Source organism: Magnolia sinica, chromosome 7 (assembly GCF_029962835.1).
Source record: "Magnolia sinica isolate HGM2019 chromosome 7, MsV1, whole genome shotgun sequence".
Taxonomy (NCBI): domain Eukaryota; kingdom Viridiplantae; phylum Streptophyta; class Magnoliopsida; order Magnoliales; family Magnoliaceae; genus Magnolia; species Magnolia sinica.
The window spans coordinates 4,488,176-4,516,072 of NC_080579.1; the positions used below are offsets into that span (position 1 = coordinate 4,488,176).

The 27,897-nt window shown below is 40.3% G+C and overlaps 1 protein-coding gene across 1 annotated transcript; it reads right to left on the bottom strand.

The window, feature by feature from the left end:
• Positions 1–713: 713 nt before the first annotated feature.
• LOC131250897 (putative calcium-transporting ATPase 11, plasma membrane-type) lies at positions 714–26,839 on the bottom strand. Its single transcript, XM_058251289.1, has 8 exons — positions 26,455–26,839; positions 8,325–8,388; positions 6,282–8,221; positions 5,662–5,817; positions 3,280–3,451; positions 2,864–3,162; positions 1,033–1,382; positions 714–937 (listed from the first exon to the last, which is right to left on the bottom strand). Exons 1-7 carry the CDS (start codon positions 26,632–26,634, stop codon positions 1,071–1,073), a joined length of 3,123 nt encoding a protein of 1,040 aa, XP_058107272.1. The 5' UTR covers positions 26,635–26,839; the 3' UTR covers positions 714–937; positions 1,033–1,070.
• Positions 26,840–27,897: the final 1,058 nt, after the last annotated feature.

Here is a 27,897-nt window from a genome sequence, read left to right on the forward strand (position 1 = left end):
GGTTCGGACCATTATTATTTTGTCTTTAGTGGGTTTGGGCTTTAGCAACCCACTCTCCTATTTTCTTTAATTCAGTAAAACCCCAGGTGTGTGTGAGACATTGCATGAACTGTAGTTCTTCTCCCAATATCTCTCTTCTCTCCTCCTTTCTTCTCTATTCTTCCTCTGCTACTACATTAAGGTTTTTCAAAGAGGAATATGTGAGCAAAATGTTTGGTGAATTTCTTGAAAGTAATGGGATTATTTATCAGACCACTAGTCCAGACACTCCGCAAGAGAATAGAGCAGTTGAATGTGAGAATCATCACTTACTTGAAGTTGCAACATCATTTATGTTTCGAATGAATGCCTCAAATTTCTTATGGCAAGATGCGCTATCGTCAATTACTTATATTATTAACATATTGCTAAGTGTAATTCTGAATTTATAAAAAAAGAAAAAAGAAAATAAGAAAAAAAAAGAAAAGAAAAACCATTTCAAGTTTTGATTGGAAAACTTCCCAACATCTAATATTAACGTGTGTTTGGAGCACATGTATTGTTCACAAACCTGAATGGAGTAAGAACAATTTGAAAAAAACAAAAAAGGGATGTGAAGCGTATCTTCGTTGTATATTCATCAGCTTGACATTTTCTAGAAAAAAAAGGCATTTCCATCAAAAAAAATAATTAAAAAAAAAATCACTCTGTGTGGGGTGGACCATCATCACAACTTCAAGCTTCCAACAAATCTCAGTTACCAGTAATTTATTTGAAACATTTTTTAGCACTAAGAAAAATAACTTGGAAAAAAAAAAGTTATACCAATATCAGATAGTGTATAGCCACAAAAAATTAATGGTGTCGCGCTCTTTGCAACCCATAATCTGAAACATACATTTTCCATTCCAAAATTCCATTAGACGGATCCACCTGACCAAAAGAAGAAAAAGAAAATCTGCAAATATAAAAGCAGTTAAAATCCGTTAAAACAGAACGAACATGTACCAAAGAACACATGAAATAAACATATTAGAAACAGTACATACTAACCTGTTGTTAATGAAAGGAGCCTAGGGTCCCACCACTTCTCATGCCAATTCCGGGCCGCTTGGGAGTGGCTGGTAATCATGGTGGTTTTCAGCATACGTTTGTTTAATTGACTCGACCGGAATGCACTTTAAGCCAATTGAGACGATCATGCTTACGGATCCGATCAGGATGCTGATTAGCCATAATTGCCAGCTCAGCGGCACGGTGCTTGCAAAAGTGCCCAGAAACTCAATTATAATTACTTGGAATACCACTGTGGCAACCATGACGCCTATGAAGACCCAGCTGCTAAAGAGGCCGCGGAAGACGTTAATCTTCTCAATATCACGGCTGTTGATTTCGTTGAATACCTGGTGAGATGTTAATTTGATCAGGATGATTAGTTTATGAAAGGAGGTTTGCTCCACCGTACAATTGTTCCATAAACTGTGGTCCACCTGATAAGCGGAGTGAACTGATTCTAGGTCCAGATAGATGGATTGGGTCTCCTGGTCATGTGCAATTCTGGCACGATAGCTTAAAAACCCAAAAACTCGAACTCAACTGACTCGATGTTCATTCGGGTTGGGTCAACTCAAAGACTTGACCTGACCAGACTTGAAATTTATTAAATATAAATTATTATATTTGTAAGAAGAGAAATGATCCAGCGTTCTTACAGAACCATAAGGTATGATGCTCCTAATTATTATTTTTTTGGAAGGCATAGTGCTCTTAGTTATAGTGCAAGCATCATACTAATCGGACAAATATTGACCATTTGATCAATAGTCTTTAATATGGGCAGTCAAGATCATTAACAAAAAAATAGGTCTAATCAACAATTTGATCCATCTATTTGTTAGAGGCCATTATGGATTGCTTATGATTCTAAAGAATCACTTCTGTTAGGCAACTGCAGACAATCCATGGCCTGGAAAAATGATGGTAATAGAAAATAAGGCCGAACCAGGATGGATTGGATCATCACATTAGTGCAATCTCTGCGTTGTAGCCTTAGAATTCTTCTGGACTTAATGGACAGTTCAGATTAATCGACTGGACTATCAAATGAAACTGATGCAACTAGGAGCACTATAACTTATAGTTTTCTGAGAGCACTGGAGCATTTCTCTATGGAGAATATTTAAAATAGTTTAGTTTCATGCAATTATTATAAAATAAGAACCCGAAATCTTGCTGGAGTTGAGTTGACTTGGCTCGAATTGAGTTTTAGAACCGTGTCTGGCACATCTGTGGGCCACTTGTACACACAAAGCTCTGTGGATATTATCTGATGGCTTGATCATTAGTAAGAATTAAGAATATGAACAGATCAACGATGACTCAATGTTCTTTTCTTCCCTTTGATCACTCAGTACTTTGATTATTGTGAACAAAAACTAAAGATTCACAAGATTTTTCATCTCACAATTAGTCATGTGCACCAAAAACTACAGTTTCACTAAACCCACGTGAACATGGAGCAACTGAGCCACGCTGGTGGGGCCTAACGTGTAGATGGCCTAAACTGAAATCAGTGGGTTCATTGGTCAGGCTAATCATGTGTGTATGCTGAATGTGGACCATCAGCATTTTTTTTTCTTCAAAATGTTCATCATTTTCATGTACATGTGGCCTGGGCTGCCTTTGGGGCCAGTCATCTACATGGTTGATTCTTCCTGAGTTAATATCCAGTGTTGCACCACGAAAAACTTCACAAACTGAACTGAAAAATCTGCTCGGCTCACCCAAAACACTTGGAGCTATCAAACATGAAATCTGGTGCGTATGAGGCTTCTTGAACAGAAACTTTACATATTTTCTCTAGAAGAATAGTTTGAAACCATACCTGGCAAAAGACAAATGAGTTGAATATGACTGTGTTCAGAATACTGCTGGCATCTGAACCAGTGAGTTTCAGGAGTTGTTTGCCATCAAACATGAGAACCCCGATCACAACTAGCTGGTAAATGCTCTGACCAATGATATTCCTCCACATAGTCGGTGTGATGAAATTCACGCTTCGCCCAATCGGTGGCCGTTTTATCAGCTCACCACTTGGGGGTTCAGTGGCCAGCGCCAAAGCGCCGAGGGTGTCCATAATCATGTTCACCCACAGCAACTGGACAGCAGTGAGAGGAGCCGTTCCTAAAAGTTACATCACCAGAAAAAGCATCAACTTACGTGAAAATTGGAGGAAATGGGTTTATGTAAGAGACTAATAGATGACGAAAATTGAAAGGTTAGGTTGATAGAATTACAAACCAGTGATGCATGCGGATACGAAATTGACTATCAAAGCAACCACATTAACAGTCAATTGGAACTGCACAAATTTTTGGATGTTTATGTAAACTGCACGGCCCCATTTGGCTACGTTCACAATAGTTGTGAAGTTGTCATCCATGATGATTACATCAGAATTCTCTTTCGCAACCTGTATGTTAAATTAACAACATGGACGATTAGGATAAAGAAATGTGATTGATGAATTGACAGAAGCAAGAACATAGAAGCAACCACAAGCCACAAAAAAACATTTGTCTTGAAGACATCATCACTGATAAGATTTTCAATTACGATTTAAACAGTTACATACAGTGATATGAAATTTAAGAGATTAATTTTGATACTGAATGATGGATATGATATAGCATATTTCTATTCAAAGCAGTACAATGCCAATATTTATCACTGTTAATTTTGACTGTTTTTCTGGTAAATGCTTGCTTATGACATTTATCATTTTCTTCTTCTTCTTGCACATCACTGTTTAGCAATAGCAACTAGGGCTGCAAGTTGGGTTCAGATGAATCTGAACAAAATTGACCCAACCTGAGTTTGGGTTGGGCTGAGTCAGGTTGTCAAGGTCCTTGGTTTGGGTTAGGGTTGGAAAATACAAATTTGGGAAGTTAGTTTGGGTTGGGAATAATCACATGTAACCGGGTAGGGTTTAGGCACATCTCGGTTTAGAATTCAGGTGGGTCAGGTTGGGTCAGGTCGGGTTGGGTGGCAGGTTGGGGTCAGGTTGATCCTCAACCCAACCCAACCCCCCTGAGCTGCAACCATAATAGCAACAAATCTATCCATCTTGGAGCATGTGTGATGGAACTGAATAGCTTTTCAATTTTCCGGACCGGACAAGCTAAAATATTCAGATGCTTCAAGATAGGTAATTGGCATCAAATCAATGCCTGATACAACCATGATGTTTTTACGCCATATCGGGGTATTAACTTCTCAAATAAATCAACAACTCTATTTGGATCACAAAATTGAACTTGAGATCTGCCAATTCCTTCTGGCAGCACGGCAGTTTAGAAAGATCATTATAACTCTCCTACTCTATTAGAGAAAACGGAGCCCACATAGATGTGTACGAGAATCACATTAAACCAACCATACGGCGTGATTTTCATAAACATTTATGGAATTAGTATAGTTCCAATCAACTTTAAATAATCCATCTCAGGAAGTTCAAAACAGAGGTCACTTCAGATACAAAAAGTGGGGAAGTGAGTGTGATCAATCCAAGCAGAATTTTACTTCAAATTCATCTACCATACTTAGATATGTGTAAGGATTAGGATTCCCTTTCTTGAGACTTGAAATTCAATCTACCCAGAGTTGAGAAGTCCCTGGTTGTTAGTACTTGAGATCTATAGTAAATTTCACAAAGCGAGTAACAAACTCAGCTTATTTATAATTACTGAAATATTTTAAAATGACTAGTTTAAGAGCAGTGAGTTACAGTTCAACCTGTGCATAAATACCAGAGTGTGACGTAAATGACATCTACCCCTCCAAAAGGTTGGCTCCACCACGAAGATCACCTACTGTCAATATATGGCTGATCAACTCATCAAGTTGGCCACACATTACTTTGGATCAAATCCACAGATGTCCAAGGTTTTCTAGATTGAGGTCCACATGATGAGTAGATTGGATTGATTTTTTGAATCAGATATTCTTCATGGGGCCAACTTCCAAATGGTTTGGATGCTGTACACAATTGACATGTGGCTGCTGACTTTTTTGAAAGATAACAGTAATTTATTAATTGAAGCTGAAAAACCAGCTAAAAACGCAAATTACAACCAGCTAAAAACACAATTTACATGTGGTCACTGATGTGCTAGTTAGAATGCAAGTCATCCTTTATCTAGTATGTGTTTGCATGAACACGCTCGTCTGTCATGCCATTGCAACTTCAATTTTTAGCCATTGCAGCACACAACATGAAGATTCAGACTAGCATTCTTCAGAATGAACAGTTGAAAATGTGGGCACATGGAACATATCAATTAGAAATGACTATAGATGAGATAATATCAGACCATGATCCAATATAGGACGACTTGGATTTTGGTGTCAAAAAGGTTGAGTCGGTTCCCTCCAACTTACTGTGTTTCAGTTTTGTTTCATCCACAGTTTGGGTTTTTTATCCGTCTGAGACAGACTTACTTGACTCATCAGAGAGAAATAATAACACATGATACAAGATAACGCATTCGAAGTGTGATGCTAAATTCAATGCATGACAAATTTCAAAACTGGATGAGGGGAAAGAGGTTATAATCCTCGTAAAAAGTTACAATTGGCCTAGAAGGAACCACTTTGACAAAAGAGATGATGAAACAGACGAACCTCAGTTCCTGCTATGCCCATAGCAAGTCCAATATCTGCCTCATGTAGAGCAGGGGCATCATTAGTCCCATCACCAGTAACTGCGACAACTTCAGACATAGTCCTCAAGTGTTTTACCAAGGTATGTTTGTCCAAAGGCATGGATCTGGCCATTACCTGTAATAATAGCATTTCAGTTAAAGGGAATTATATATTCCCTACCTCAAGGATATGCATATCATTGCCGGGTTGTCGTTTTGTACAAGCAGGCCCATGGTTAATTGATCCAGACCCTGTTGATATGATGTGCTCCACCATGGATGGGCCATGGCCCAAAATATTCAGGGTCAAAAGAACCAAACTGCCCAAACTGAAGCATTTTTTAGTTGAAAATGGATGGTTACAGTTACTTTTCTCAACCATCTAACTTTCAGTCCACCAATCGGAGGGTTATGATTATTAGGATTATCCAATTGAGAAGAAATTTGGAGCAAGTTCCATCCACTGAGATCAGATCAACACTTGGGATAATCCAATGATTTATCCCACTAGTAAAAGTTGAAGGCCTGAGGATAGTATGCATATCTTCAGGTGTAACATGTTTCTGTGCTAAAAATGTACATGGAAAATTTGATACACACCCGAATTTTGGGTATCAACTCGTCCATCTCCTGGGGACTCTTACAACGGAAATCGGAACCTTCAATGGCCACATCACCCTCTGTTAATATGCCACATTCTTTAGCTATGGCTTTAGCCGTATTGATATTGTCACCAGTGACCATTCGCACAGTAATACCAGCAGCTATACATGATTGAACTGCCTCCCTGACTCCAGGACGCACCGGATCCTTAATCCCAACAACAGCAATCAACGTATAACCCTCCGAAGGTATGCTATTGCCGTCAAAATCCTCATCCATATCCTTGAATGCCAAGCCAATGGTTCTTAGAGCTTCACAGGCAAAACCGTTTATGGCATCCATGACAACCTTTGTCCGTGTTCCTGACAAAGGCACGGATTGGCCATCTCTGTCAACAATCTTGTTGCACATCTGCACAATGATTTCTGATGCACCTTTCGTGAATGCTCGGAACCCTCCTCCTGGTAGAGACATGAGCACGGACATCTTCTTCCTATCTGAATTGAAAGGCTCAACCTTCACAATTGTAGAAGCCTGGTGCTGGGCATCAAAATCTCCTCCCAAATGCAAGCCAAACTCTACTATTGCCACTTCCGTTGGAGTACCTAATATCTTATTTTTACCATCTTCATCTTTCCCCATCTCAGAACTAGTGTTTCTAAATATACACTGCAGAAGGACATCCAAAACCCTTCCAGGAATTGAAGACTTCAAAAGATCCCCACTCTCATTGCTTTTGATCACTTTGGCTTCTTCACAGAGCCACACCTTATTGACCACCATATGGTTAGTTGTCAATGTCCCCGTTTTATCTGTGCAGATGCAGCTAGCAGATCCCATTGTCTCACATGCCGAAAGATGCCTGACAAGCGCCTTATCATTCATTAACTTTTTCATTGCAAAGGCAAGACTCAGAGTCACGGCCAGAGGCAGCCCTTCTGGAACTGCAACGACAATTATAGTCACAGCAACCGCAAAATAATCCAGTAGCTTCAATGGATCACTTGAAGACCATTTCAAGAACTCCCCCTTAATTAACTTTACCACAAGAAACCTCCCTACCAAAACCAGAAATGTTAGCACAGCAAATAACAAACCAATCTTGCCAATAATGGTAGCAACACCATTGAGCTTCACCTGCAACGGCGTTTCATCTTCTCCCCCCTGACTCAAAGTCTCCATCAACCTCCCCCATTCAGTCCTCATACCAACGGTTGTGACCAGCATCTTACCTGACCCATCTTGCACCTTAGTGCCAGACATAAGAAATGGTTTATTGTGATCTACATTCACAGGCTCGCTCTCGCCAGACAAGCTCGACTCGTCAATCAGCAAGCTGTAACCGGATATAAAAACCCCATCAGCAGGAACTTGGTCCCCGATCGAGAGATGGACAACATCTCCAACAACCAAATCATATATAGAGACCTTCTGTCTATATCCATCTCTCGTCACCTGAACAAAAATCTGCTTTTTCTCCTTATCCAAGGCTATGAATTGTAATGACTGTCTGTAGTCACTTATCGCAGTAACAATGACAACCAAGAAAATACTTACTAAGATTCCCAGCCCATCATACATTCCCTTCGGCCACCCTTCGGTGGCGAGACCAACACCTATAGAGACCACAGCACAAACCATAAGAATTATCAGAGTCAAGTCCTGCAGTGCCTCCCATACAAACATCCAGAAACCTTTAGGTGGCTTCTCGGTGTATCGGTTGTAGCCATATATCTTCTGTCGGCGCTCCAAGTCTTTCTTGCTGACACCATTGTTGAGTGAAACAGAGACCTTCTCTGCTATCCCTTCGACCTTGCCCAATGAATTCAATTTGTTGACATTGTGTTCCCGAATAATAAATTCAAGTGTATTGGGGTTTATCCCGAAACCAGCCTCTTCAACCTCTTTTTGAAGCAGGATTTCCGCTGGTTTAATAGCTGAAAAAAAAAATTAAAAAATTTTATTAAAAAAATCAAGAAAAAAGAAATGAAAATAACGACTGGCAAATGGATTTGAAAGCAGTGTTCAAGGAAATTATACACTCAACAAAGGTATGTGCAGCTGTCTGAACATATATGAGGACACGTATGCGTCGCAGTGTTTCCTGGAAGAAAACAAAGGTATTAGTTAGGCTAAAAAAGAAGTGATAGAATGCTACTTGGCAGCAGAAATGGCTTTAAACACAAATGTATTTTGAAGGGCGGGAATTGAGATTCAAATATTAAAAGACTAATACAACCCTGAGATATTATGGAGTACCATAAAACTATATATATAGTGGTCTGAGCACTTCAATTATCTGAGACAACCAGGAAGTTACAGACCAAATATTACAGTTATCAAACAACCCCGCCATTAAAAAAAAAGAAAAGAAAAGGCATAGACAAATCTACAAGAAATTATCAGTGGTTGTCCTACAAAAAATTGTATATGGTCAGGATTGCCCAATCATCATAAAATCAGGTCTATGGCCCATTTATGGAGCTTGATGATGAATGAATTTGGATCATAATACACAAGAAACACGTATGGCTTACTGGGAGGGAAATTTTGTCTTCCTAGATTGACTAGATTATCTCTTTTGAGTCTTAGTCTAATGCAGAGGCATTTTCACATTGGGCTCGAGTGGGGTGGCATGTGGTATGCAGGGGCACAATCGGAACGGGTAGCTCGTGTGAGGTGGGCCCTACCCATGTGAGACGGGTGGCTCGTGTGAAGCAAAACTCATGTGAAGTGGGGCTCATAAAGAGGGTTCGGCTGAGGTCTGAACCCATGAGATGTGGGGCCTAGACTATGAACCCATAGGATGTGGGGCCTAGACTATAAGATAAATAGATTAATTCGCCATGCTTTATCAGTTCTTGCTTTTAGAGCAAGTGGTTAATTATCCCGCATCATAGTCCCTTCTAATTTTCTTCTTCTTCTTCTTTTTCTTCTATTTCAGTTCTTACAGCTAATATTATCAAGTTGCAAAATAAATTCAATTGAATATTAAAGATATAAAACTACATATCAATGCAGACATATGAATGCAATATCCATATACATAGCCTACACCAAATATACCAAAACCAATTAAAATTCAGGCTTTTTTTCATACCTGAACTCTACTTGCTAGAAGTTTAGAAGTATACATACAACAATTACTATATCAGACAGAGCAGAAGATCTCTCGACCTCTCTCTCCTCTCTCTCATCTGCTCTCTCGTTATCATTCAAGTTTCACACAGATTGGTGCAACAGGTGGGCCCCATCATGGGTGGTAAGTCGAGTAAAGCCTGCTCATCAGATGAGCTACACGTATACACTGATTGTGGACCATTGGCGCAATTTTCCTTCCAACTTCCATCCACTCATCAGAAGGGCCATACCTGATGAGTGTGGACTGCCCGGATTTCTCCTCACACGTGCCATCGAAGCACATACATGCTTGCATGGCCTTATCCAGGTTTCCGTACACTACATGTAGCATGTTGTCGCAACAACTCGTACATGAGAGATTGCATAGGTCCACTCGCCAGCCTCGAGTATACTTTCAATGCACTTGATTAGTGCTTGGCACGCGTGTCATCCAGGCCATTAATAAAGATGGACCTTACCAGTCATCAAGCGGGTCACAGAAGGGAAAAAAACAAAATGGATGTATAGAAAATATCAACTCTTTAATCGTTTGACTATTTTCCTTTCAATGCTTTAGTCTCCATAACCGTCTATTTGTAGGCCACTAATGGAACTGATGAGAAGATCAACGGTTTGGATTAAAGAAACATGGACAAACGTGTACTCAATCATGTGGGTGAGCACAACCAAGCAGCAGAATCCCATAATTCCTTAAACCGGCATGTCTACAACACCTGTATCAGGTAACAACTTCGTGCGTGAGTCCCTGACCGTGGGGCCCACCTTGATGTATGTGTTATACATCCACTCCGTGCATCAGCTTTTCCAGATCATTTTAGAGCATAATATAAAAAAATAAAGCAGATCCAAATATCAATTGGACCACACAACAGTAAACAGTTGCTATTAAAAGCCCACCATTAAAAAAATCATAGGGCCCACTGTAATGTTTATTTTCCATCCAACCTGTTGATAAGGTCACACAGACCTTGATGAAGGGAAATCACAAATATCAGTTTTATACAAAACTTTTACGTCCCACGAGAAAATTTTAATAATTAATGACTACTTCCTCGTGGTGTGTGGTCCATTTGAAATTTGGATCTGCTTTATTTTTGGAACCATACCCTAAAATGAGCCAGAAAAACTGATGGACTGAATGGATGTAGAACACATACATCAAAGGTCTCACCCACTACTATGCTGGTTGTTACCCTAGATTCACCTAATCCGCGCTACAACACCTCTGCGGGGGCCACCATGTTTTATGTATAAATCCACTCCGTTAGGAGAGAACCATTATTTGGGCAGTAAACAAAAGATCAGCCTGATTTTATTTATATATAAAAAAAAAAAAGCTGATGGGCTACACCTAATACTTGGATGAGTCTGATTTTTATTTATTTATCTTTATATTTTCATTTCATCCCAGTGATATACATCTGATTAACGGGTTTGATGAAAGATACACACCATGGTGGCCACACACAAACATGATGGACAGATTTTACATATGCAACATGGTGGACCCACAAGCTTGGGGCAGGATTCCTGGTCCGAATTCATTTGGCCTAATATGGCATCACATGGAACATGCACGACTCGTGGACAAGGGTACATCCACGTGAAAACCGCTCTCCGTTTAGCGAGATCATATCCAGTAGACCCTCCCACGAGATTCATGACCTGGCTCCACTTCACGTCTCCAAGAAAAAGATCCATGTCAAGACATGCACCGAATCCAAGAGGGTCCAATCATCAGGAGTGACACAAGTGTAAAATCAATACAGCCGGCTGGTCACGCTTTTCAGCAACCGTCCATTTTTTTTATCCTACAAATGTGGCCCACCTATTAAGTGGACCAGCCATTCGCAGGGATAAGGATTTTCATGGTGGGCCCCAGCTATTGAAGGGTCCCCATCTGCACAGGTGCACCACGCGTAAAAAGATGGGCCATCGAGCATCCTCAGTTCAGAAAACAAGAAATAGAGACCGATCACATGCAGGCAACGTACCAGCATGGGATACAGAGACTGATCACATGCAGGCAACATACCTGTATTGAAAATCAGTACCATTGTTTTAAATAGCTACCCTAACTCATGAAAATATCTTAAGTTAAACAACACAATGCTACCCACTATATGGTTCACATTACAATTTATTTTTCACCACAACATTAAAATCAATTAATGTTTTAAATGATTTGTTACATTTTTTAATTTTCCATAAAGTTAGTTAAATTTTCAATATTTTTTAGTAAAAATAATATAACAGTATTAAATCAGTTTCATTGCTTACTTCACATTTTCTCTTAATCAGTACCTTATATTATTGTAAGTTGAATTTAGTTGCATTAAATATCATGAAATTTTGTTAAATTTTATTATTAATCATTTTAATTTAGTGCAAAAAATATCATGAAATTATTGCAACTAAACACAATCTTAATTAAAATTCTAAAAGTAACGTATAACTTACGCTACACGCTACGTAGCTTATGCCTCACGCTTCAAAGCGGTGAACCCTACCCTACACGCTATTCGCTATTTAAAACACCAATCAGCATCATGAAAATGGTAGGCTAGGCCACAACTGTATGTGAAGTCAGACTGGTGTCCATTGATTCCAAAACTGTGGATCACCCTGATTTTTGTTCCATGTGATCTTCATGGTGGGGCCTACCGTTTACATGGTGCTGATTTCCTACACAAGTCCCATGTTAGTGTGAAAGATGATTAGGCACAAGTTGCGATAACTTGCCTGTTTCTCATCGTTTCTCACCCATATGATATGACTCTAGCACCACAGCTGCACCCTCTCTAGCATGTCCTTGTGCGTGGAAACAGCCTCTGTACACATGGTGTGATATATGCACGCCAGTCCAAACCGTCCAAATCAAGGGCACCTTGTAAAAAGGCGATTGCCCGGAAGATTGGAAAGATCAGACAAGTCCAATCTTCAATAAAATGGACATCTACGTGTCCAAGCTATCATCCATCTAGTGTGATATTTGAGTAATGATAAATCCATAGTAGGTCCCACGAATTGGACAGTTTGGATCAAAGAACATGTACCACACCCATACAGCAGCTGAGTGCACGTTCAAAGATTATCATACTCTGCCAACGTAGCAAACGAAACTATACATTAACTAAGATACAGGGCTGTCAATGGGCCAGGCAAAATTCAAATTTTTGAATAGGGTCCGCCAAAACAGTACAAAATCCTTCCTGGCCCGTTGAGAGCCCTGCTAGGAAGTCCAATCACTTGGACCGTCCAATTAATAGATTTGGACTATCCATTAGGCCATTAAGTATTTCATTCCCTCCGATACAAAATGGACGTCAAAATCGTTTATATAACACTAGGCCCACTAAATAATTAGAGCAATCTATTTGCAGGGGTCCATTATTGCTTGCTGATAGTTATAAAAAGAATCACTTTCGTCATGTGAACCTAACCATGCCATGAATGGTTTGGAAAATGCATTGTAGCCGTGAAATGTACAGTAGAAGTAGTGGAAAGCTGGATAGCTTCTTGAACTATCCGAGATGACAAAGTAAAAGTAACAAACGGACAAGGCATGTGAAATGCATGTGGGGAGAGGAAAAGGGGTATAGAATGGTAGAAAGGACGTGGTCAGGAGAGAGAGAGAGAGAGAGAGAGAGAGAGAGAGAGAGAGAGCTACACGCAGAGAGAGAGTGGAAAGCGTGAGTTACACACCAGAGTGGTTTCAGCATATACTCGGAAGGACCTAATCTAGTTCCATACTTAGGGCCCGTATGCACATGCAACACACAGAGAGAAGGGAAGGATAGATATTCGAGGAAAAGGGTGTGGTTATAATGGCCGAGCTCTGTATAGAGAGAGAGGTGTGCTACATGTGGAGAGAGAGTGTATGTGCCTTGAGCTATACGCAAACGAGAGGGTGGGGGGATGCGAATTGCATGTGCACCCCTCCCACTGGAAGTTTCTATGGTTGGAAGCCTAGTAGGCCAGTAGAGATGCCGTGACAAATCCACTCAGTCCAGTGGCGTAGTGGATTGCCTACTAAGTACCCTACTAGGGTGGGGCCCATAATAATGTATGTGTCTTTGCCACATCGTCTATCCATTTTTCCATATCACTACAAAGTTCACCATCGAAAACTTCTTAGGTTCACAAAAGTTTTGAATGAAACTGATATTTGTTTTTTCCTTTCATCCATCGTTGGGGCCTTATGAACAGGTTGGATGACAAATAAACATGACTACGGACCCTAGGAAAGTTTTAATGGTGGACGTCATTATTCCCGCTGTTTCATGTGGTGTAGTCTACTTGAGCTTTGGATATACTTCAGTTTTGGGCCCGTGCCCTACAATGATCTAGAAAAATAGATGGACGGTGTGGATAAGACATACATCAACGGTAGGTCCCAAAGAGTTTACTTAAGCGTATTGAGTTACTCATTATGTAATTCGCTTCCACCCACTAGTTTCACCGGCTTCCATTTAGAATCAGCTAAGGCCTGAGGTTTTTATTTACTCATACAGAAGATGAAGTTAGAATTCTTATCTTAACTCTTTGCTGATCAATACATAGAATGAAGGATGCAGGTTCTTGGTAATGTAGTAAATATATTGGAGCGAAATGCTTTGAATGAATGATGCTGCTCTTGGTAATGTCTAATGTAGGGAATATATTTGAGTGAAATGCTTTGAGGATTGATACAAAACCCAAGCCTATAGCTCACGGGGGGATTGGAACTGTGTTAGAAAGATTTAAGCATTTAAGACCGCCTACATATAGTGGGCCAAACCGAGTTGACTTCGGGTCATCTTGCAACTTAATCTGATCTGATCCGAACAGAAATCAAGTGGTATAAAGTCAGATTTTACTCTTCTTCTTCTTTTTTTTTTCCTTTTTTTACCTTTACTCTTCTTCTACCCGATCCCTAACCCTAGTTGCAACCCGATCCGACTTCCTCTCCTTCTCTCCTTTCTCTCCTCATTTCTCAACTCCTTTCTCTCCCTCTCTCTCCCGATTTTCCTCTTGTTTCCTTCCTAGTATAGGAATCTCCGGTTCAGCTTGACTCAGCCCAGTCCGAATCAACTGGACATACTCAACTCAATCTGACTTGGTTTCCCTGACCGAGTCAAACTCAGTTTGGATCAGGTCAGCAAGGAATCGGTTCAGATCGAGTCAGCCTTGCTGGACTCGATTCCGAATCGGATCGAGTTCAGGTCAGGTACTTGCAAAAACCGAATCAAGTGGAGTTGGATTTAATCCGGTCCAACTCGATGCCCACCTCTATAGATGTCCCCTACCTACATAAAAAAGAATAGTGTAAAATCCATACCAATCTTCATGAGGAGCAAGTAAAATCTTAGCCATCCATCAATAATCACACACAACTTCCAAATGCCCTACTTAGCGAGTTAGCAAAACTGTAACGGGCAGAATGAGATGGTTACTAGCTATCATCTGCTCTCACTGTGATTTGGGTTACTGGGGAACGGTGTGGAATGCCGTATAACTAGGATCTATGAGTCATCTTCATTTTTAAGATGAGTCCAGGTCCTCTGTTATCTGGTCAACAGAGATTTCCTGGTACCCTAATCCTCATTGGTCCACGTCACCACTCACTAAAAAAATAAAATAAATAAATAAAAAAGCTTCCGACGCCAAACCATTTGGGTAACAGGAAATCCCTGTTGACAAGATAACAGAGGATCCCGACTCTTTTAAGATGGACATGAACCATCAATTGAAAGTGAAAGAACGGTTCAGCAACGCTATTAAACCAATGCGTAAGCTACACAACATACGTGAATGACACGCTAACGTGACCTTTATACGAGAAAATGCCTCGCAGTTTAGACCATGATTCTTTCTTTCTTAAATATCTATGTATTAACATAACTAACGTGAACGACGTGATAGCATGACCTTTATACAAGAAAATACCATGCAGTTTGGACCATTTCTTAAATAGTGATGTGTCTTCCACCGTTCATGTGCCATAAATATTCACTGCTCAGAAACCCCGACAAGCCAACAATGGCGCTTAAATGGACGGTGCAGAGGGAAATAGCCAGCCACCAAACCCACCTTCCGAAAGTCAGATGGGACATGTATGGTGCGTGAATCACCACCACACGAGAAAAGTGAGAAGTGACGCATGCCAAACAGTTCGTTCTAATAGTGGTCGAATCGGATTCGGTCGAGGATAATACGTGCAGGCAGTGCTCTGCAGGGTCCACTGTGATGTATGGGTTTTCTCCAAGCCGTCCATCCTTTTTTTTTCATATCATTTTTGGTTACGAACCCAAAATAGAGGCAAATCCAAGGCTGAAGTGGACCACACCGAGGAGATTGAACGCTCACCATTAAAACTCCTTGGGAGCCGCATAAGTTTTAAATCAAGCTGATATCTGTGTTTCGTCTTCATCCAAGTACACACGCATGGGCTTCACCGAGATGTGTCGAACATTAATGCCGTGCATTTGATGGGTTGCCTTATTTTATGGGATATCCCGAAAATCAGCCTCATAGGGAATTCAGGAATTCAGGCGAGTCATACCATTTAAAAACATGTGAAGACATGCCTAAAAAACGTAGAAGTACTTGGTTGAGTGGCTGAAACTTGATCTGACCCCTCATCCAAGTGGGACACATATAATGGATGGGTTGGATTTGTGAACTACATCTTCGTGGGCCTAACAAATGATTATGAATGTTTTAATGGGAGGGTAATCTCTCTCAACTATTGCAACCGGTGTAGCCCACCCAAGTCATAAATTGACTTGACTTTTATACCCATGGCCCACCATAGAATGGTGCACCTGACTCATGAGTAGAAGTTTGACACGCATCACGGTAGGGCCCACAGCATATATATATATATTGTGTGTGTATCTGTGACCATACGACAGATTGGATGGCAAATAAACATCAGTGGTCCCAAGGAAGGTTTCAATGGTGTGTCGTTATGTGCACTTTGGATCTGCTTTATTTTTTAGCTAGTAGTCTAAAATGATATTTAAAATTTATTTTTTAAAAAAATGGATGGATGGCGAGGATAAAACCCATATGTTACGGACGGAAAATGGATTGGCTACTCCCCCGAAACTAACCAATGGCCGGTGGTCGTGCTATGTGGACCGCAGCATAATGCATGTGTCTCATCTATGCCGTCGATCCATTTTTACAGATAATTTTATGGTATATGAACCCAAAACTAAGGTAGATCAAAATATCAAATGGGCCACAGTGTTGACTGAACTCTTCAATAAAAAACTTCTTGAGCTACAAAAATTTTGGATCAAGCTGATATTTGTTTTTTACCCTCATCCAGGTCTGTATGACCTAATATACAGGTTGGATGTCAAATAAAAATTACCGTGGCCCTAGGAAGCTTTTAATAGTAGACGTTCAATCACTACTGTTTTCCCATGGTGTGGTTCACCTGAGATTTTGATCTATCATATTTTTTATATAAATTATTAAAATTATATATAAAAATGAATGGAAGGTGTGGATAAAACACATAAATCATGGTGAGCCCACATAGCACCGATCACTACCCACCTGGCTAGTGGCAGCGTCACCAGCCAAACCGCGTCCCTGGACGGATTATCGTACAAGTAGGGCAGGACGCAATCAGCTTCCCTATACTAGCTTGTAGGTGTTATTTTAAAAATAAATAAATAAGTAAAAAGGTCACAACGAAATGTGCTGGGACACAGACAGTCTGACGTATGGACGGAGCCAGAAGTTTCTACCCAACCAGCCAATTATAATGAATCCTATCATGTTCTTCCACTACGATGATGGAAGCGGATTGGCTGGTGTCGTGCGAAGACGAGCACGGACGGTCCTCGAGCTCCGAGTTGTACGAACGGTTCAGAGGAGATCAAAGTTACCCGCCCCACAGTGATGTATTTATTATATCTACACCGTTCATCTATTTTTAGAGATCATTTTAGAGCATTCTGCAAAAAAAGAATAATATGCAAAGATGATATAGACCACACCATAAATAACAGCGGAAATAATGATTTTCACCGTTAAACAATTTACAGGGCGTACCATAACGTTTGTTTTCCATCCAATCTGTTCATAAGGTCACGAAGACCTAAATTAAGAGGAAAAACAAATTTCATATTGATCCAAAACTTCTGTAACCCTAAAAGGGTTTCAATAATAGACGTTCAATCCCCACTATCTTTTTGGGGTGTGGTACACTTGATAGTTAGATCTGTCTTATTTTTATCCAATAGTCTTAAGACTAGCTCTAAAATGAATGGACGGTTTGAATATAACACATACCTCGTGATCAAACCCACGGAACTTTCTGACGTGAATACAACAGCTATATAGCTGGTGTGAGGTAGACCAGCTAATCCACATCCTACGACGATAGTTATACACAATTTTAGCAAGCACGCTTGTCTAGTCTGTCCTAGTCATCCGATCCATTACGGATGTGCATAACCAAATGATTCCTGCCCTTGAATTAGGTCTTCCCACCATTTTCTTTTTAATCGTCCATTCGTTGGCCCACCAACTGGACGGTTAGGATTGTCCGGTCAGGCAGATAAAAGATGGTGGTGTACCCATTCCCTTGTTTACACCCAAAACTGATATTGCAACGCCACTACTACCAAACCATTGGCGCCAACGTAACTGGATTTCGTCGTCTACTAACACCCGATTCAACGGATTCGTTACGAGCTACAATTATTTATTCTAAAAGTATTTTTATATTAGATATATTTGTACAAAACCCCCCTCTGGTTTCTAGCAACTACAAACACCTCCACTTCCGTTGGGAATATTGCAAATATCTCCTTCCGGATTTCAGATTCGTTTGACCAATCAGCACCACTATCTTTTAAAAATTGACCAGTTTAACTATTATTTGTAGGTCTACCTGCTGTAATGTGTGGACGTCATCCGACGCGTTCAACATGGTCATCCCACCATCGACGAGAAACCCCAAAAATAGGCTAATCAAAACCGTTAGGTGGCTCACTAGGCTAATCCAAACCGTTAGGTGGCTCACTAGGTCCGTTTGGAGGACTTTGGGTGGTTGACGTTGACTCGATGATTAGATTAGTTGGGGGTACGATGCGATGTCCCCCGTACAGAAAGAAAAACAATAAAAAAAAAACCCAACAAAACGAACGAACAAAAACTAAAACTAAACAAAACAAAGATAGGATTATTTTTCTGTCTTTTGCCTTCGTCACTGGCAGAGGGGTTTCCAGAGGACGCTGTCCATCCATTTTTTCCATATCATTTTATGGCATGAGCTGAAACATGAGGCAGATCCAAATCTCATATGGACTACACCACAGAAAACAGTGGTGATTGAACGGCCACCATCTCATATGGACTGCACCACAGAAAACAGTGGTGATTGAACGGCCACTTCATGGGGCCGCAAAAGTTATGGATGAAGCCGATATTTGTGTTTTCCCCTTTATCCATGTCTGTATGACCTAATCAACAGGTTAGATGGCAGATAAACATTACAATGGGGCCATGAAAGTTTTTGACGGTTGGTGTTCAATCACCACCGTTTTCTTATGGGGTGGTACACTTGAGATTTGAAACTGTGTCTTTTTTGAGTTCATGCCTTAAAATAATCTGAAAAAAAAATAAATGAACGACGTGGATAAAAGAGATACATCATGGTGGGGCCCACAGAGCACTGATCGGTACGCGGATACCATAGCTGAGGTAATTGCAATTGTCGAAAACTAGAGGGAGGTGTTTCCAATTATCCAGGGTTGGAAGTTTCCAGGAAACTTCCAGCTTCTGCCAAATAACGACACGGAATCTTCCGGAATTGTTATTCTGCACCCACACAACTGATAGATACACCCATCATTTCCAGTTTCGTGAGTTCTAAAGTCTATCCCGTGGGACCACAACTTTCCAACAGTGGATAAATTCCTACCTTTCTACTTACCAATGGCTGGAAATTGCTTTCTAAGGTGTGGCCCACCTGATGGTTAGGTGAGACTAATTTTGCATGAGTTAATCCTCATGGTGGGACCCACCTATTTAAAGGATTGGATGTCGTATTCACCAAACAGGCTGGAAGTTATCCGTTGAGTGGATCACAGCTTGTGTGGTCCAGACGGTTGGACTTCAGGCCTCATCAACCAATAAAAATGTCGAGGTCCCTATCTTCGTACGCCAGGAAGGTTAGTGAAGGAACGCAAATATAGGGTCCAGATGATTTACTTTACGGTTTCTTGACTCAACGGTCCTGATGCGCTCATCTATCGAGCACGGTACATGGGCCACGTGGAACTGAACAGAATCATGCTATTAACGGTTAATAGAAACTGACTACTCGTTCAAATTTCAAGCTCGTGTATGGGGCACGTGGTAAGCTTAATCGACCAGATTGTTTTTAGATGGAAAGCTTATGAAGTGCCAGATCATCTGATGAGCCGCTCCGATCATGTACACGTGATCGTTGTTTCTACGTGTGAGGCAAATCCACTCTCCTTTCCATGCTCCCCGCTCTTAAGGCCAACGTGTGGGGTCCACGTTTTGGGTTTAGGATGCATATTTATAGTGGGTCCACGATTTGGATTTTGGACGGTTCGATTTCAGCTGACCACGTATATGTCGATAAATATCTGTGATATTTTGTAAATTTCAGCCTATCATCGTCACATCTTAATTAAACAATTTATGATGATATTTTCAAAATCTAAGTCGGTTTTAAAATTTTTGCTATTTTTTTATTATGAAATTATCGTGAATAGATCATTTTGTACATATATTTTTTTAATTTTTAAAATCATTTTAATTCATATTATATATTTTTAATATTTATTTTTAGCAAGATTGTGGCAGTAAGATCATGAAAAGGGGTGTTTGTTTTTTTCAAATCCCACGTGAATGCACTGGAATAAGTCATTATTATGTTTGCCATGGTACGACAAACAGTCTTTATATTTATCAGATGCTGTCCATTTCTACCTTAAGATCATGTCTAGGTGACTAACCAGCGATTTTTAATCCTTGATTAATATGGACAATGTTTGGACGGTGCTGATTTACATGGACAATGTTTGAACAGTGCTGATCATCATGCCCAATAGAATGATGGTGAACTGTGACATGCATGTTACACCTGCAACTATTGAAATGATTTTAGGTGTAATCCAAGCTCTCACCGTGGATTGCAAACCCCTTCAAAGAGGAGATTAGAAACCCCATGGATTTGAACCCCCCCGTTACTTTACCGGGGGGATTTGAAACCCTCTCCAATCTATAGTGCCAAACGACCCCCAAGAGGATTGAAAAAGTCAATCACTCCTTTAAAGTTTTGAAAACTTCCCACTCAATTTTAGCGGGAAACTACGTTTAAGGCAAGCTATGTGGAGCCCACCACAACGTCAGTGAGAAATTCACTGTATCCATTAAGACAAAACTCAAACCGAAAGTCAGGTGGGCCACATGACAGGAAGTGATAATAGAAACCCCAAATGTTAAAACCTATACAGAGCCCATCATGATATTTAGGGGATGTTTGGGACCGTGGTTATGAAACCCCCTGGATTCGGAACCCCTGATTCAACTTTAATCCAAAAGTAGCTATTCATAGTATATTTGAATGGTTATGAATTTAATTACTAAATCAACTTTAATATCTCTAATTAGTGAACTTATGTAATTTTTGACACAGTGGCTATAATAAGCCTACTGAAATATATACGTCACAAAAAATGATGAAATTCCAAGTCTCGGATGGGCCACAAGCACAAGATCACTTCCGACTGACTAACCAACTATTTTTAACCGTTGATTTACATGGACAATGTCTGGACGGTGTTGATCATCATATTAAAGTAATTATAGTGATGCAATTGATAATCTAATTATTTTAGGAAATCATTAGTGGGTCATGTGTCAAATAGATTAATAGTCTCGTGATACACATGTTATATATGCAACTATGGGAATGATTTTAGATGTAATCCAAGGTCTCATCTTGGATTTCAAACCCTAAATTGAGGGGATTTGAAACCCCTAGTTACTTTATGTGCCCAACAACCTAGGGGATTTGAAACCCCTTGATATGAAACACCTAGTTACTTCATGCGCCAAACAACCTAGGGGATTTGAAATCTCCTCGAATCCCTCTCAAATCCATGGTGCCAAACGACCCCTTATAGGTCATCCAAACTAGGGCTGAAAGTTGGGCGGGTTCAACCCAACCAACCTGTGACCGACCCGACATTGGGTTGGGCTTGTGCAGGATGTATCAAGTTTGAATTGGGCTTGGGCCATACAAACACCAAACGGATAAAACTTGGGTTGGGCTCAGGTTGAGGTCTTGGGTTGCCCAACCTAACCTGAACCCGATCAATATATAAGTTCCTTATAAATTAAATATAATTGAGTGCGGATTATCTGTGTTGAAGGCACGGGAAATTCCAATGTCGTCGGGTTTCATTAGTCCACATCATTTCCGATGACTCAAGCTAACAAGATATGCCGGATTTCTTTCTCGCAAATAGATTGCTTTATACAAAATACGACTTTTAAATGAGTAGTTGTCCTGTATTTTAGCTTGTTTGTTTAGAAAAAATGAACTTCTTTACGATAAATAACTACATATATAATTAAGAAAATTATAGGTAAGAAAATAAGATGCGCATTGAAAATATTAACATATATCTACCTGAACAACCCAGCCAACCTGACCGAGCCAGCTTGGGTTGAGAATTCCCAACCCAAGGTTGGGTTGGGTTGGGTTGGGGTATAGGAACCTTGGGTTGGGCTAGGGTTGAGCACCAACCCAACCCGCCCGACTTTCAGCTCTAATCCAAACCATTCGTAAGGTTTTACACTTGGATGAACTTAAAAGATGGTAACACGAGGGTTTCGATGGTGGGCATCCAATCTCAATTGTTTCCTATCATGCGGTCCACTTAAGTTTTGGATCTGCCTCATTTTTGGGCTGTTGTCATATTGTGAGCTTATGAAACTACTGGATGGGGTGAATTTCTCCCACATTACCACAGGAACTTCCCGTTGGTAGGGCGCACAAGCAATCCGTGTCCCAGAGGTGCTCTTAAGAAGGTTTTAGTGATCAGGACCCATTTCTTTAATGCATGTCCTACTCAACCAATCCGACTGTCCTCACCTAGACCTGGATCCATTTCTTTAACGCATGTCCTACTCGAACCAATCCGACTGTCCTCACCTAGACCTGGACCCATTTCTCTAATGGCTGCCCTACTCAAACCAATGTAGTAGATGAACCTAGGCATGTCCTTAAACTGCTAGCTGATGGACCTTGTGACGTACTTCCCTAACTTCCTTAAATGGCTCATCAGGTGGACAGTCCAGGCAAAGTAAATCTTATACCTTGGGTATGCCACTTAGTTGTTTAGAGTAAGTGAAGCTTAACCTCTTAGCGCCTAACCTCAAAATGGGGGCGGTTTCAGAGGACTTAGTCCCTGTTTCCGGCAAACCTGACGTTAACCACCGGAGGTAATAAATGTGGGAAAAACCAAACGCTCACCCCCCTCAAACCAATGTGGCCATCCTCACCTAGTCCAAGGTTTAAAACATTGATAAAAGGCACTAGCTTCTTTGCTAAAAAATGTTACTTTGGTGGCAATGGTTGATATGCTGCGCAAAGAACTCAGTGGGGCATCCACTCTGCCATAGCCCTTACGAGTTACAGCTAATCCTTTTTCACTGCACGGCAGTGGCACTCTGGTTGTCAGGGTCACATTTCTATGCATTGGCAGCTTTCACTCTAGTCCAAGTTATCCTGACTGCAAGCATGCCCTAAGAATATAACAATAGACCTAAATCTCCGGGACTGATAGAACACATTGAGCTAGGCTCTTAAACCATTGGGATCATAACACAAAATCTCTTTGGCTATTTTTCATTCAACCACCCATTATCCACCAATCAACTAGTTCCTTTAAACAACACTTTCCCTAAGTTCATTAAAAATCCTTAAGTTCTGAAGTGAGATGGAATGATGGTATGTCACGTCCAACAGACAGAGAGGACGCAGTTTGGAGAAGGAAGGAACAGTTATAAAGGATAAGTTACTTAATACTAGCGTTTCAACTAATTCACAAGCATGGATGTGACGCATGCTACTTGGTTCAACCACCCAAATTATAAAACCCTATGAGATCATAGGCAGTAAAAAAATAAATTTACATTGTCAGAGAAATTCTAACCTCTTATTAAAAAACAAATATTTGATAAATTCAAACTGCAAGGTATAATCCAAAATTACACAGTCAAAGAAATTCTAACCTCTAATTTATAAACAAATGGTTAATAAATTCAAACTATAAGGTATTTTTTACTAAATCATCCTTAAATGTCCACCAATCTGCTATTTGGATTATCAAATCAATTTAATGTTTTACGGTCAATCAAATTAATTTAAATGGTTTGATGAGCTACATGCTTGCCTAAGTACAATGTATCTCATCATCATCAACATCATATAAGCCTGTTGAAATTAATTGGGGCCAGCTTCACGAATTGTCCCACCATTCCACTCTATCAAGCTACTATGCAGACATGCAACATTTACAAGTGTGCTAAGTGGTATCAATGCATGTGTATGAAAAGTCACACTTTACCAGAGTATCAAAAGTTTCTTTGTATAAAAAATTGTCAGGGCGGAAAGCCCTAGTTCACCTTCAAATTACCTAAATGCCCTATGTAAGTTATAAAAAACTTTGCTTCATCTATAAACAATGGATTGTTTTAGCAAGTAGTGAGTTAAAAAATTTGCCCCTGTTTGTCTGTTATGCTCATTTCTGGAAATACTCGTGCATTCTTGTACGTCCAATTCGTTGGGACCCAATCATAGTATATGACATCCATCCACCATGGTAACCCCACGATGAAAATAATGTCCTGAAATAAGGGTGGCTTGGGTGGATCCTGTAGGGCATACTGTGATGTATATTCCTTACTTCCAAACCATCCATCCATTTTTATGGCTCATTTTTGGGCATGATTCCAAAAATGAAGCAGATCCACATGTTAGGTAGACCAAACCAAGGAAACAATCATGATTGAATCGTCACCATTAAAAACTTCACGGGGGCCATCAAAATGTTTATTTGCCATCCAACCTATTGATAAGGCCACAAAGACTGGGATGAAGAGACCACACAAATATCAGCTTGATCCAAAACTATCGTGCCTCATGAGAAGTTTTTAAAGGTTGATTACAATTGTTTCCTGTATTATTGTGAATATCCACATGTTAGGTGGACCATACCAAGGAAACAGCCATGATTGAATCCTCACCATTAAAAACTTCATTGGAGCCACCAAAATGTTTATTTGACATCCAACCCATTGATAAGGTCACAAAGACCTGGATAAAGAGACCATATAAATATCAGCTTGATCCAAAACTTCTGTGGCCCATGAAAAGTTTTTAAAGGTTGATTACCATTGTTTCCTGTATTATTGAGGAGATCCACATGTTAGGTGGACCAAACCAAGGAAACAATCATGATTGAATCCTCACCATTAAAAACTTCATTGAGGCCACCAAAATGTTTATTTGCCATCTAACATGTTGATAAGGTCACAAAGACCTAGATAAAGAGACCACACAAATATCAGCTTGACCCAAAACTATAGTGGCCCATGTGAAGTTTTAAAAGGTTGATTACTACTATTTCCTGCATTATGGTCCACCCGAGATTTTGATTTACTATAGCAAAGATATAAGGCACATACATCACGGTGGACCCCACAGTCAGGGATCCCCCAGCATGGAATCAGGTAGTTTTAACAATTGGATGGGAGGGATACGAACATGGAGGTTTTTGGGTTGTTGTTCATTGTTTTCAATGGTGTGGCCCACTTAACAATTAGATCTACTACATTTTTAGGACATCCCATTTTCATGATGGGACTACCTTGCTAAATGGGTTGGATGTCATACAAGCTCTTATGGTGGGCCTCACACACAAGTAACTGTATTTGAGCATTTCTCAATATTTTATATAGTAGAAAGCTTGCAAATACCACCACCAAGCGAATAAGCTGTTTTACAGCTCTGGACCCCAAGCCAGAGGTGTGAAACGGCCTGATTCTTTTGAGGACCGAAGATCTAAAAAGTGTACACATCTCACACGTGTCTTGAATGCGTGTGGATGGGAATGCGGCCGCACGGCTGTCCAATGTGTAGCCGGCGCCTTTGAAGAAGAAAAAAAAAAGAGGCCGGCGGCTCCAACAGAAAACAAAATAATGGGCCGGTGCCTACTTGCTGAATACACGGTTAAAAACGCGCTTCAATCCAAACCGTCCAAAGCATGGGCCCCACAAAAAACGAGGGTTCACAACGTTACAATGGCTGTAACCGTTCGAACTACGGCTAAAATATCAACGGCTGGGAAAGGAAATTGTCGACAACCTAATAATTACCCATCAACGTCTGACGTAAATGCGTGCGTGTGTACAACTCCTCCTACACCATCGAAGTACTCTACAATTTCTACTAACTCTCGCGATTGTAGGAAGATGATGACCATAATCCTACACGCGCTTGTACGCGCTCGCACGGCAATAGCGTGGAAGATCCAAAACGTTCAACTTGCGGGCCCCACCAAATATTCTAAAAACAACCGTACAGTAAAGTGTACACATGGAAGAGACGCGTACAGTAAAAATACAGAAAGTAAAAGGATAGGCAGAAAAGTCCGATCAACGGTTTACTTTTAGACGCACATTGTAGCAGGAGATCTTTGACAAGGCTACGGCGTTTCTGTGAAAACGAACGAATATCTCGCACGCTTTACGCGTGCGACTCCTAATCCTACTCGAGCGAGTACCTTCTACGCTTTTCTCTAACTGAACTTCAGATCGAGATCTGAAAACCCGATTTCCCAAATCTCCGCATTTGAAACGCACGGATTCAAGCAATTAAAAAATAAAAATAAAAATCTACTGTTTGGACTAACCACAGATTGAGATTCAAAACACTAGAAATCGTAGAGAGAGTGAGTGAGATAGAGAGAAAACGTACCTTGATTTTCTTCTGCTGATCCTTGGCCTCTGATCTTTTGTCCAAATTGGCGATGTTTCGAAACCTACGCTTCGGATTCTTGACGAGAGAAACTGCTTTTCTCCATCGCCTCAGAACTTCTTCCGATCGATTCTTGGGTGGAACATCGAAATTATTTTTCAAGAAGTTCAGGTTCTCCATCAGAAAAAATCAAGCAGAGTATGAACAAGAGAAAAGAAAAATCAAAACCAAGCTTTCTTCTTCATATATATGTAGACAGAGAAGATAGCTATTTTAGGAAAATAGGGGTATTTTGGGAAGCGTTCTGAACAGAGTACTTAGAAACCGACGAAGACGCCCGAACCGTCGTGCGCGCTTAAACTCCACTGAATGGAGTGAGAGAAGGTTTTTTGGTTTTTTGTTTTGTTTTTTTTTTTTTAATAGAGAAATAGATAAAAGATGTAAATGTGGTACGGATCGGTAGAATCGGATTTGGATAGAGCTATCTATCCTCATAAGACGTGGCCTAGTGATGTTTCAAATCAGGACCGTCTATCACGCACATAATGGCTATTACTTTTCGAATCCGGATCCTCTGCTTGCAGCAATAACGAAAATCATGCTACCATGCATCGTAATTGGTCTACATCATCACTAATATTGTCGACACTGCTCCATTTAATCATATAACGGATGTATCTGTACATCCAAGCCGTCCATCCCTTTTCTCAAGTCATTTTAAACCATGAAATAAAAAATAAGGCAGATTCAATATCAAATGGACAACACTACATGTGACTCTTGCATTGGATACAACTTTCATTTAGTGCTTTGTGCATTCGATGCAGCTAAGCTTATTATCGGTGTGGCCTGCTTAAGTATTGTATCTACTTCATTTTTAATTTCATACATTAAAAATGATACGGGAAAAGGGATTGAAGGCTTGAGTATACACATACATCATGGTGGGCCGGCCCACTGAACTCCCCGTTCGGAGCTAGGGCAGGGTAGGAGGAAGCAGATTTCCTGCAAAAGCCTTTGGCAGGAAGTTCCTGCGCTGGAACCCGGGTGGGACACGCTGTGATGTTTGTGAGAAATCATCCCCGTACATCAGTTTTGTGAGTTCATTCTAGGACATAATGCCAAAAATGAACAGTATCCAATGCTCGAGTGGATCGAAAAAGTGATAATTAAACGTACACGGTTAAAATATTCGTGGGGCTATAGAAGTTTTGAATCATGCTAATATTTGTGTTTTCAGATCATACAAGTAGGAATTACGTTTTTAATGGTACGGATGAAATATAAACAGTACTGTCGAACCCAGGAAGGTTTCCACAGCTGGAATTTTCCTAACCTTCTTTTCCTTTATTACAGCTCACTTGAGCGTTGGATACTGTTCATTTTTAGCATCACGTTCTAAAATGAAATAAAAAAACAGATGGACGGAATGATTTCTCAAAA